At 35.7% G+C, this 11,860-nt stretch overlaps 1 protein-coding gene across 1 annotated transcript in view; it reads left to right on the top strand.

The window, feature by feature from the left end:
• Nucleotides 1-869: 869 nt before the first annotated feature.
• Nucleotides 870-11,860, top strand: part of LOC124633275 (voltage-dependent calcium channel subunit alpha-2/delta-3) — a 54,526-nt gene continuing 43,535 nt past the window's right edge. The window contains exon 1 of the mRNA XM_047168454.1: nucleotides 870-1,152. Within this exon, the coding sequence (XP_047024410.1) occupies nucleotides 1,046-1,152 (107 nt within the window). The 5' untranslated portion in view covers nucleotides 870-1,045. The remainder of the gene's footprint in view (nucleotides 1,153-11,860) is intronic.

Genomic DNA, 11,860 nt, shown 5'->3' with positions numbered 1-11,860 from the left:
GAGCCGGTTTTACCCCTTGCCATCGGTAACAGGCTAGTGAGCGTTGCGTAAGTAACAACCAGGTGCAATCTAGACTACCTGAGCCTTCAAACGCGCGTAGGGATGTTTGTCCTTAATGGGTTCCTACTCTTAAAACGTTATATATAAGTGTTCTGCAGCTTTCTGTGTATGTAAGCTTAAAACAGTAATGTGGTCAAAGAGGAAAACAAACGAGTCCCAAAATCGTATAACAATTACTTACAACGAAGTCTTAAAATTGAAAAATTAAACTTTTGACCCTCGTCGTTCGTACAAAATTTAATTCTTTTAATATCTTCTTTAAAGGAAAATCCCTTAAATTCGTTAAATGTAACGAAAACAATCTATGGAGCGTACAGTGATCCGCTTAACTCAAATTATAATAGTGGGAGGGTGAAATTTTGGCGGTAGCAACGCCTGCGACATTCCTTAGAAAGCGGGAGCGCGGGAATCAATAAAGGATTTCCTGGCGCCTTGCCCACGCATGTGCGTGGCGGCCGGTGTCGCGGCCGGCAGCTCCTCGCGCCACCAGCTCCCCTCGCCAGCGAGCTCGGCACCAGCTCCGGAGCCAGCTCGCTGCAGCCCAGCCGCCCTGCTGCGCGCCACGTGCCTCGCGCTGCTGCGAGTACTACGCCGGATGTTGTCGTAGAAGGGCTCGAGACGTTCGCCTCGGTCGCTGACCATCAACCCTATGTATGAGCAAATAAATCTCAGTAATAAGTAGTAGGCCGCTGCGTTATTGGGCGTATGATTCGCGCGCAGCGTCAGTGCGGGCGCGGGGCTGCGGGGCGGGGTGCGCGGGGTGTGCGCGGGGCGGCTTGGCGCGCGACACGCTTGTCCTCGCTTGCGGCCCGCCCGCACGACACCGGTCCCTAACCTGCCTGACACTACCACTCGATGACTCAAGCACAAACGTACGCCCTGTGTGACACTGTCGGGAGAGTTTAGTGCGAACGGTGTGTGCTTCTATGTAGGAACGGTCAGTGCTGTGTCGGTTGTCGTGTGCCCTTGTCATGTGGGGAGTGCGATGGCGCTGATGGCCGGCATGTGTCCGCGGAGGCCGCTGGGCCTGCTGCTCGCGCTGCTCGCCGCCGCCGCGCTCGCCAACCAGCTCGAAGACATCCCGCACAATGAGTAAGTCACCGCTTTAACCTAGTCTTACATGTCTTGTACCCACACTGGATTTGTAGAGCACTGACATTTAATAATATCTCGTAGTAATAAGTTCTAGTAATAAGATAAAATTAATTATCAATTAACAATATTAATAGCTTATTGCTAACACTGTGTCATGTTCATAGAAGATAACAAGCTTATTATTGTAATCTACTTACGTACTTTGATTAATTTATCATCTAAGTTTATTACATTATGGATCCGAGCATTATAATTATTCTTCGCGTAGACCTTTTTCAGTATTGTACCTTTTATACATGGAATGAATTTCATTTCAACATCTACTTATAATTTACCAAATTTCTTTCATGGTGAAAAGTTACACAACCAAGACAGATCTTACTTGTTATACCTGAAATCCTACGTAACTTGTTTTCAGTAGCGAATGTGGCCTACAATTACTAGAATTGCTGTTACCTGAAAAGTTATAGTCTATAGTTTACGTACACGTACATTTGACATTGGATCTTTGATAAAGTCTATCAGATTGTCAAAGCGTTTCTACTATCTACGAATAATGTATCCTGCATTTATGAATGCAAAGATCATCGCTCTATGATATACCAATATTATGAAATGTAGCGTGGGGGCCTACTTATGTGTAAAAAACATTGTAGTAATCGGTCGTGTAGCCCACGCTTTACTCCAATGTATCGTAGTACTCTGGTTAATGAGAAGCAATAGGAATTATGCGTAGGTGATATCCTTACAACGTGACAATGATTAAGAAGAAGAATAGATTACGTGGGCGTTGATTTGGAGAATTAACAAATGCCTTAAAGTCACAAACTTTGATAGCTTCTAACTTATGGTTTATTGAATCATTGCCTGAAATGTTATAGTTCTCTTAACGTGGGATACATGTAAATCGCACTCATAGAAGTAGGTAGGTATGTCAATTGTCAAGCCTTTGAAGTAACAAATCAGGTACCTATGTAAATTAATTCATAGTGTCCGATTCCGATACATCCACTTATACATATATCTAAGCAATAAAAACGACAGTTACTTATATGATATCTTATATAACTACCATAGGCTATCAGAATTAAGGTAGTATTTCCCAAGCTTTGTTAGTCAGCCAGAACTGAACACGTTCCAAATAAAATTTTACCTGCTAATACATTCGATTACGTGAATGGCCGACATCTAAGACCTCTTCAAGGACACCTTGAAGAAGGGTCAAAAGTTTATTTCTTAAATGCAGAAATATTTTCTATACATATGTATACTATGTTTCTGCACTATTTAATAATTAACTTTCATCATCATCATCCTCCTGCCTCTATCCCAATCTTATTTGAGGTAAGCCGTAAGCGCGGTATGTTTTCTCTTTCAATACTCTTCTATCTGCTGTCACAAGCCTCGTTGGTCTAGCTGTCGCAAGTGCGGCTGCTGAGCACGAGGTCTCGGGTTCGATTCCCGAGTCGGGCCGAAATCGCTTTGTGGGTTTTAGAAGACTTTCACATAGCAGCCCGGAGCCTGGAAGGTGGTGATTGATACACCCGTGCATCGGAGAGCACGTAAATGTCGGTCCTGCGCCTGATCTCTTTCCGGTCGTGTCGGATTGCCGTCCCATCGGGCTATGAGAGTTAAGGAATAGTGAGTGCACCTGTGTCTGCGCAAATGCTCGTGCACTATAATATGTCCTGCGCAGTTGGCTAATCTCCTTACATGAGAACAGCCGCCGTAGCCGATAATCGGCTAGGAGAACATCATCTGCTGTCATCCCACAAGTAACATTCTTTCTAGCCCCATCGACTTGATACCTAACTTACATGAGTTTATCAAATAAATGAAACGACGAGATTTACTTTGAATTATAATATAAGATATCGATGAGAGCTCTTCAGAGTAATTTAATTAACATTTCACCTATACACATAATTAGAATTCCAAATATAGGGAAACGCAACAACCCTATGAGAGTCTGGTTAGATTACCCATTACTGTAGTACTAATAAGTATCACAATTAAAACTCATTGCAAACATAGAATTGGTTAAACACGTTAAGGTCAAATTTAATAGCAAACTACAAAATGTATATGTATAAAGTTAATGAATTTCATTATTTTTTCTAAAATAAATGCAATTTGATGTAATTCAAAACGCAGTGGGACCTTTTAACAGCTAATTCGCTTACGTACGATATAAAATTTACGAACACACAGCAATGCACACAAGCATGGTTGCCTGCCTTCACCGTACATAAATCATATTATTTGTTCACCTGTTGCGAAATTCGCATCACATTTTCCTGTAATTTTTATGATGATACATAGACAACGTCAGGTCATTATTCCATAGTTCATTTGTTCATTATTATGGTATAAAGATTCTAGACCTGCAATGTTTTGAAAGGTATTTTTAGAGTTTATTAGAGAATTGGTAATTACATAAGAGAAAGAATTACAAATACATACTATTCTCTAATTATAATTCTCTAATTAACTTTTGATAAGCTATCTACAAAATGAAACGAGTCTACTTCTACCACCATTTCTCTTAATCATTACACTACATGTTCATTTTTTCGGAAGGTTTTTAGTGCAGTCACTTGTTTTGAACGTAGAGAAATAAAGACAGAGATATTGCAATTAACCGGGAGAAAATCAAGATGGAAGGAATAGATGGAAGATGGAAGGAAGGGAAGTCGTCGTAGAATCCAATCGAAAACCTTTTACTATAAAGTTGCATATTGTACATCAAACATATTCAATCCTAAACACTTCTGTACTAATAACCAATACCTTCAATTAATCACAGCGCATTACTGTACTTTATTTAGAGCACAAAAAACGAAGATTTAAATTAATCAAACTAAACCATAGAAACTGATTTAAACAATACAACAAACTAGATCCGATATTGCTTTTAACCAAACAATAATGATGATTGGTCATGTAAAAACGATATGTATCATATTATTATATGTAATTTTAAGTTTCAATATAGACTATATAAATACAAATGACACGCTGCCATTAGTTCGTCGGATGTAATACCACACATTATGGCCAATACATATCATTATCTGCCTACTTTTTTATATTTTAGTCATTTATTTACCTTCAGCATTAGGTAAAAAAGTTTCCGAGTAAGATTGTTAACTTTAGAAAGTAGGTATTTTTCTGCTTTCATTCCGTAGTTAGGTTCATGTTTTCATAATGCTATTATTTTTAATATACTTAATTTACTTTACTTGGTACTTTTTATTTGAGACTGCATTTAATTTACCTGCCTGAACTATGTCTGTAATTAAATAAATATAATTCCTGAATAGGAACGGATATGGAGCGCCTAACTTTCATGGCTAAAATGAATATTTCGTATATTTCCGGAGGTGATTAATAATCATCTGAAAATGGGAATTCATTTTAATTTTGATTAATATTATTTATACACATTTAAAGTTTTTATGAACTGTATCTGATCTGTTTCTTCCAAAAATTGGAAGATACCGATCGTTATTTAATAGCAGCAGGGGTGAAGCCACCCTCCCAATCTAAGTAAAGCGAAGTGGCTTCACGGCAACCCTAATGATTCAATAGAAACTATCAATTAAATATGACTTTCACCACAAAAGTCAAACAGAACAATGTTTAAAACGAAATAATTGAAGCAAAGTGATTATTTATTACTTTATTGCAATTGATTTTTTGCTCATAATAAAATGGCGGAGGTGAGCTTGAAATGTCATTAAAAAATATGCATTCGTCGAAAATGTGTCAAAGTTGCAATAATAATCGATTGGAACAGGTTCGCTGGTAGGTTTAGTTGTTATTTTAATTGCATTTTAATTCACCACTTCAATCACAAAAATATCTAACAAATTCGAAAATAACTGCCAAATTCAAATCTTTCCCTTGAGGGTTGATCTCTAATAAAACCTTGTAATCGTGGTGGCCAGGGTCCATATGTTGCAAGGCCTCCTGCAGTGGTATGTAGGGCAGGACGTGCTCCGCATACCCAACCAGTTTATTGACAGCCAATTACAGAACCACATCCAACCGCGAAAGCTTATGCCCCCGCTACTCCTAAGGCCCTATAACTGTGACTTACACACGTAACATTTACGTCAAAAATTAACTCCCAATTAACTTACACAAACAAAATGTAAACACTCTAGTTGTTTACGTAATTTCGTTAATTTGTTAACTGTTGCGTAAGGCGTTAATATTCCGATCTAGTTTTATTAAGTGTAATTTCATTTTTAAGTGTTACTAAAGTACTTAGTTAATTTTAATTCGAAATGTAAGAGCAATGTTAGCAGAATTTAATATTGACGTTTCGTAGTCCCAACGCAACGATTTGCTAAACGAAAAAGTTCACAAGTGACAGTCGGAAGTTCGGAGATGGATCAATTCGTGATAAATGGTGGCATAGAAGGTCCCCACGCCACTCATACAGTGGAGCGGTTGTAAAAACTTTGAATTATTAACGAGGAATTCCGGTTAAAGTAATTACGTATCCGTGCCACTGATTAAATGTATTGGGCTGGTACATTAATCTGTATTACGATGTGTATTCGTATTTGTGGAGGGGTTGCCAGTAAAGATAATTAATTAATTAGAAAGCTCGCATGCATGCTGTATGAAGTTTACAGTCTGCCAATTTCGTTCATCTTGCGCTATAAGACTTTTCAACATGTTCAAAATTTCTTACTTAAGAGTATTTTCTCAACTTATTTATTTATTTATTTATTTATTTATTGCAAAATGTATACAGATGCATCTTATGCTAGGTACACATTACCCTGTTAGGGCGCAGCAAATTAACTTAAAACTAAAGTATTATAATAATGACTTAAACTATAAATATATATATATATTACATTAATTTATAAGAAGTTAACAATATCTAGAATTAATTATTAGTTAAGCTTACATCTACTTAGGTATATGACAGTAGTTTTAGTTTATTATCTTAATTATTATATCTACTATTATTGCACAATGTTTTAGGAACGACATAATACTGTTTTGTTTTTATTTATAATACATTTAAAACAACAAATTAAATTATATCTAGAGGTGGTTATTTATTATTTTAAGCTTCTATCTTCTAAGTATTCCTGTACACTATAGTAGCATTTTTTTAACAGTAGTAACTTAAGTCTAGCTTTGAATATGCCTAGGGTTTCGGTGGAACGGATGCTTTCAGGTAACTTATTGTAGATTTGAATGCTTCGGTATTCTGGGCTATTTTTAAACATTTGTATCCTAGGTGTTGGTAAAATCAGTTTAGTTTTGCGGCGCTCGTTCTTTTCAAAGTTGAACATTTTTAGATTTTTCTTAGTGTAATACTCCTTCAATAGTTTCAGTTGCACTGAAAATGCATGATGGAGTAGTAGATGTATTACAAAAAGCAAATGGCGTCTTTGGATAAAGAGCTTAAAATATGGTTATCTAACGCTTATCTAATTCTTTACATTTATAATGTATTTTCGTTTCAAATAATGATATCAATTTGGACCCATCATTATACGAATGGGGGTTCTTCTATTGGTGTGAACGACGTGGGAGTTTCATTCAATTTCCACACATGGGAGGGGAGAAAATCTTTTTTTATATTAAGAATGCAAATGTGAAGATTAAACGAAATCAAAAAAACAGCAAGCTCAGGCCGGAGCCGCGATCACGAGCAAACAAACTCTATTAGCTTCGTACTGTACACGTAGTACCTGCATTCTATTAAATTGTATTAAAAAATAAAATTTAAAAAGTATGAAGTTTCAAGTCTTATCATACAGGATAGAGCACACACACACTCTGAGCTAGTAAATAATTTAAAAAAGTGATGAAAATCTTAACTGTTTTTAAACTGACTTCCCAAAAAGGAGGATGTTCTTTTAAATAGTACTCGGGATCTTTTAAATAATACAGCACCACTATTCTTTTTATTAATAGGTACTATAAACAGATTTCATCTAGATATTAATGAACATTTAAACCAATTAAACTCATTCCGTAACACGTACGTTACGTTTTTGTAACACCCTGTTTATAGAAACAGATAACACTCTGCTAATATGAAAGGAAATTATAGATACTGATAAGGGTTTCCGTCTGTTCTGAAACTTATCTAAATTCACCAAGGCCAGCTATTGCAGCACTTATTTATGTAAATCCATAAAATACATATTTTAGAACTTTTGACACGTGTTTTGGTTTCATTTGTAATCGTGTTTGCGTATTCATCATCATCAGCTTTTTTATTATCTCAATTCAGAAAAGGTATGTCTATTCTCTTACAAAAAAGGTAACCTTCTTTTTCACTGGCTCTTTGAGACTAAAGTTCAGGTTTCTTCAAATGTTTTCGTTCACCTTTACTGATTACCTGTCAAGATGCACTTAGACAATGCACATTAATAGACAACTATTATACACCTATATAATTATTGAGGTTGATTTTAGATAATTCGAGTTTAGTATACGTGTCTCTATCTTTAATACGGATCCAATAACAATAGATATACGGACGAAGCTTGATTAGCCTGAATTGTGGGCTTCGTAATTGTATGGAGGAATTATCAATCCTGAATAAGGAACTGTTGAGGTTTTATTGATAAACTCCTACATCGTAATACTTGAGATGGTTGCATATCTGCAGCTCTCTTAATTGGTTTACTAAGAAACTGAGCATACGAACCTTAGTTTGATTCCTGACTCAGTCATAAAAACGAGATGGAAGTGAGTGTTTTAAGATAACTTTGAATTCAATGTTTGCTTTACACAACCATAGCGTTTCACTAGATACCAAGTCGAATATTAAGCACCACTATCCTCCATGAGCATAAAGTAATCTGTAATAACGTATATAGGACATATGACTAAGAAGAAACGTCTAGTAAATAGTTTGAAAAGCTCAAAGCGAGGCTGCTTCAACGTTATTACTATCTTTAAACTGTACACATGCCTCGGGCGATGTTAAATTAACTGGTGTCGTTATCTCTTGAGATTTTACCGAGCTGGGAACATAGGCGTCCTATATTTATTACTACTATGTACTATGATCTTCACTTGTTTTATCTCGGGTTTATTTTGTGTCATTGTTGCCATATGGGTTTTAATTGGGAGTAATTTTTCAAGGTTGATCCAATATTGCTATATGGATGGTGAATCAGACAATTGATGGTATTTTTAAACGAAACATAAAGTAATACATGCATATATTGCGTTTTTAGTAGTAGTAGTTTTCGAAATACAGGTACTTCTTGAAAAACGTGATCTTTGTGTCGAAAATATTCTAACACTGAAGATTCACGTGTCCAAACTATGGCCACCCAACATAAAACAAGTGACATTCATCCATTGTACGTGACAGCAGCGTCTTGACCACTAGAGGTCGTTTGTAAGCAACACGTGGGCTACAGGCGAGCCGCGCCGAGCCGTTGTAAACAATAGCTTATATGAGATACGGTCATAGTTCAGCGAATCGCGATGTAAGCGCATTTGTGCAGCTCTCACCACTCAAATATGAAACGGGTAAAGAGCTGTGGGCGTAAGGCCGAACGGTTAATGTTGGCTCCCACGGAATATTTTATTTATTGGTTAAATTGGGTACTGATATTTCGGTCATTCTATTTACTTCATCGGCCTTTATATTGTTTTACTACTAGACAAAAGTCCCGTCAGGCTTTAAATATAAGTCGCAAGTCAATTATTGGTGGTCCCATGGTTATCCTAACTTAATATCATAAATACGAAAGTAACACTGTCTGCCCTACTTGCAAGTCAAAATTACTAAACTGATTTTGATGATATTTGGTACACAGTTTAAAGCCTGAGAAAGTAGTTCCCTTGGGAAGCAGGTGGGACCGCGGGAAGCAATCTATATAAAATAAATAATTTTATAAGTTGTATTAATCTTTGGATAATTACAAAAATACTGCAATATAAATAAAAGTTGATTCACATCATCCTGTGGTCAGTAGGATCAACCAATTAATGTGCCCATGTTCTACAGCTCACCAATTAAGATGGACCTAATCTTATAAACGTCTGAAATCTGTTTAATATATTACATAGATGTGACCTAAGCCCGAGGGTAGAAGCCAAAGGTCACACTCAGATGATTCGCCAATTATAAATAGATCCTTAATTCCCTGTAGCCACAGTTTCCAAAATAACGCGTTTGTCAATTTGCCTTTTCAAACTAAACTTAGCTTCAGCAAAATTGTTGCTCAAGTATTTTGACATTTATAATAATGAAAATCTGAAAGTATTGTAGGATTTCTATTTTCGGATTTAGAAATAAAAGTACGACTTTTTGTCAAATGTTTTTCGATATCTAATATTTCTGAACAAGTAATAACAATAAGGACCAATTTTTTGACACGCTTTATTAGTTCTTAGCTGTATGTATATGCGATTAGTTCAAGGTTCATTCGTGCTAATGTAAATATGTGTATATTATGAAATAAAAATTGCAACATGTTTCTAAGACAAAAATAGTTGGCTTTTTAGATACACGTAAGAACTGTTGCCTGTTATCAAAGAAGCGCATTGCAGTACAGAGTTCAAGGCTATTCAATGCATAACGGCTGTCTGCAGAAGTTCACTTTCACGATAAGACCGCCCATCATCACCCTATAATACCTACTTTTATCAACCTTTACCAGGTTTTTTAGACTTTTCTTTTCAATTTAAAATGAGCACACATATCACAAAACCACAGGTGAATGTATGTAGATAGTCTCATCAAATATTATAATAAAATCAAGCTTGATGAGCCCAGACACTCAGGTTTGACTTTATAAAGTAAAGCTACCTCGTGACTTTGTACGACTTTTGATGTTTTAAGCTAATATTTTAGCAAATTAATTATTTAAATTTAATTGAGATGAATGCTGTCAACACCCACACATTTACAAAATATATCTTGAAATAATTTGCTTTTTACTTAAATTACAGCGGTTGTCGCTTGATGCAATATTTGGAAAAAGTTTTTTGAGAAATACCTTTCTATAGTTAGTACCTTAATACACCAACGCAAAACCTTCATTGCTCTAACGATGAAATCTGCGTTGGCGATTTTTTAAATAGAATACTTTTTTTAGGAAAGTTTCTTCAGTATTAGTAATACTGCTACTTAATAATTCCTTGATATAGTGAACCCATCCTGACCCAATTTAAAATACATTATGTGAATAATATTTATTTATTTAATTAATTATAATCCGTATTTAAAAACCTTGTGTATAAAGTATACCTGATTACGTTTGCGTAGTAAAATGATCATAAAAGCCGCGTCGCTCGCTTAGTTCCCGAGATTGATCACAAAAGTTTCTCTAGACGTAATCATATAGCCCGGTTCAAGCTCTCAAGGATAATATAAATGAAAGTTCCATTAAAACTTGTCCAGTAGTTTTAAACATCGCTAAGGAAAAACGCGCAAATGCAGTTTGAAGTTTATTCGTACTGAGTGCTTTGCTGTTGCAGTTTGTTTCTAAGGACTCATGCGAACTTGCTTGCTGAAGATAATGTTATTTACTAGTACATTGCTAGTTTTTCCTAGCGGTTCCAAAAGCATCTAGCTCGCGCACTTGGATGACAAGGTGCCTAAATCCTTTTTTAAACCCTAGCTAGACTATCTGTGTGCCAAACTGAAACCCCAATTATTAAATTTATCATTATATAATATACCAAAATTATTTAATTTATTTTGTCTGGTACACAACAGATATACGATTTAAATCGAATCAGGTGCAAAAAATACAAGGTTCAAAATCTTAGCTATCGACCAAACCGTTCTTTGATTTACTATTATTTCTCATGCGTAACATAGAAAACTACTTACTATACACATAGAAAGTGTAATAGCTTTAATATAAAAGCACAGCCTTTAATGGCAGTATTAAATTCCGCGCTAGTTACAATCGTAACTCAATTAACTGTTTCGTAGAAGCGTAGACAATTTGCACAAGCGGGGTAGGCTCGTAGCTCGTAGCTCGTAGCATCTCGCGTAGCAGTCGATGTACTACGCCGCCGGTGCACTTTGTAGCGAGTGCGACATTCAATGCGGGTAAAGGGTGAATACTTTTTCACTGACAGTTAATTATTTATGAATTGTAGTAGTTATGACCTTTTTTATATAAATAAGCTCCAGTATTATAAGTGAAATGAAGATATTATAGTAAATGAATCTACACAATTAACATAAAGTTGTTACAAAAAGAGTTTTCTCCCAACATTTTCCAGTAACTGTAGAGGAAAGATAGTGAACGTTGAAGTTGTTATCTAAAATATAAACTATTATTATACCAAATAAACGTTTCAATTAAAAATTATGGTGTACCCATGTAGTTAATCCTGAGTATAAATTAATTTAGAGTGTTTTATTTATCTGTTGGGTTGCGGCTTATCAATGATTGGCCGACACCACATTCGGTATCAACGTTTTAGTTAAATTTACTCGCTGATTGAACCAAATAACAGTTAATTTGAATTGAAATGACTGTTATAGGATATAAGTGTTGAGCGAGTGTGCTATTAAAGCGTTAATTAAATCACTCAACGCTTAAAGCAAACAGTTGAAAAAGGCAATCAGGTTAAAGTAATTGAGACATAAATTAGACGTTTTGTCAATTAAATTGGTTTTTATGATTGTTGTCGTGTCGCGGGCGCCGTACCAACAGGCAAATGAAATAGTTATGATCTGTTT

This window comes from Helicoverpa zea, chromosome 1, assembly GCF_022581195.2.
Source record: "Helicoverpa zea isolate HzStark_Cry1AcR chromosome 1, ilHelZeax1.1, whole genome shotgun sequence".
NCBI classification, from domain to species: domain Eukaryota; kingdom Metazoa; phylum Arthropoda; class Insecta; order Lepidoptera; family Noctuidae; genus Helicoverpa; species Helicoverpa zea.
Note: the sequence above shows the minus strand (reverse complement) of the source record. Positions and strands in the feature narration are given on the sequence as shown.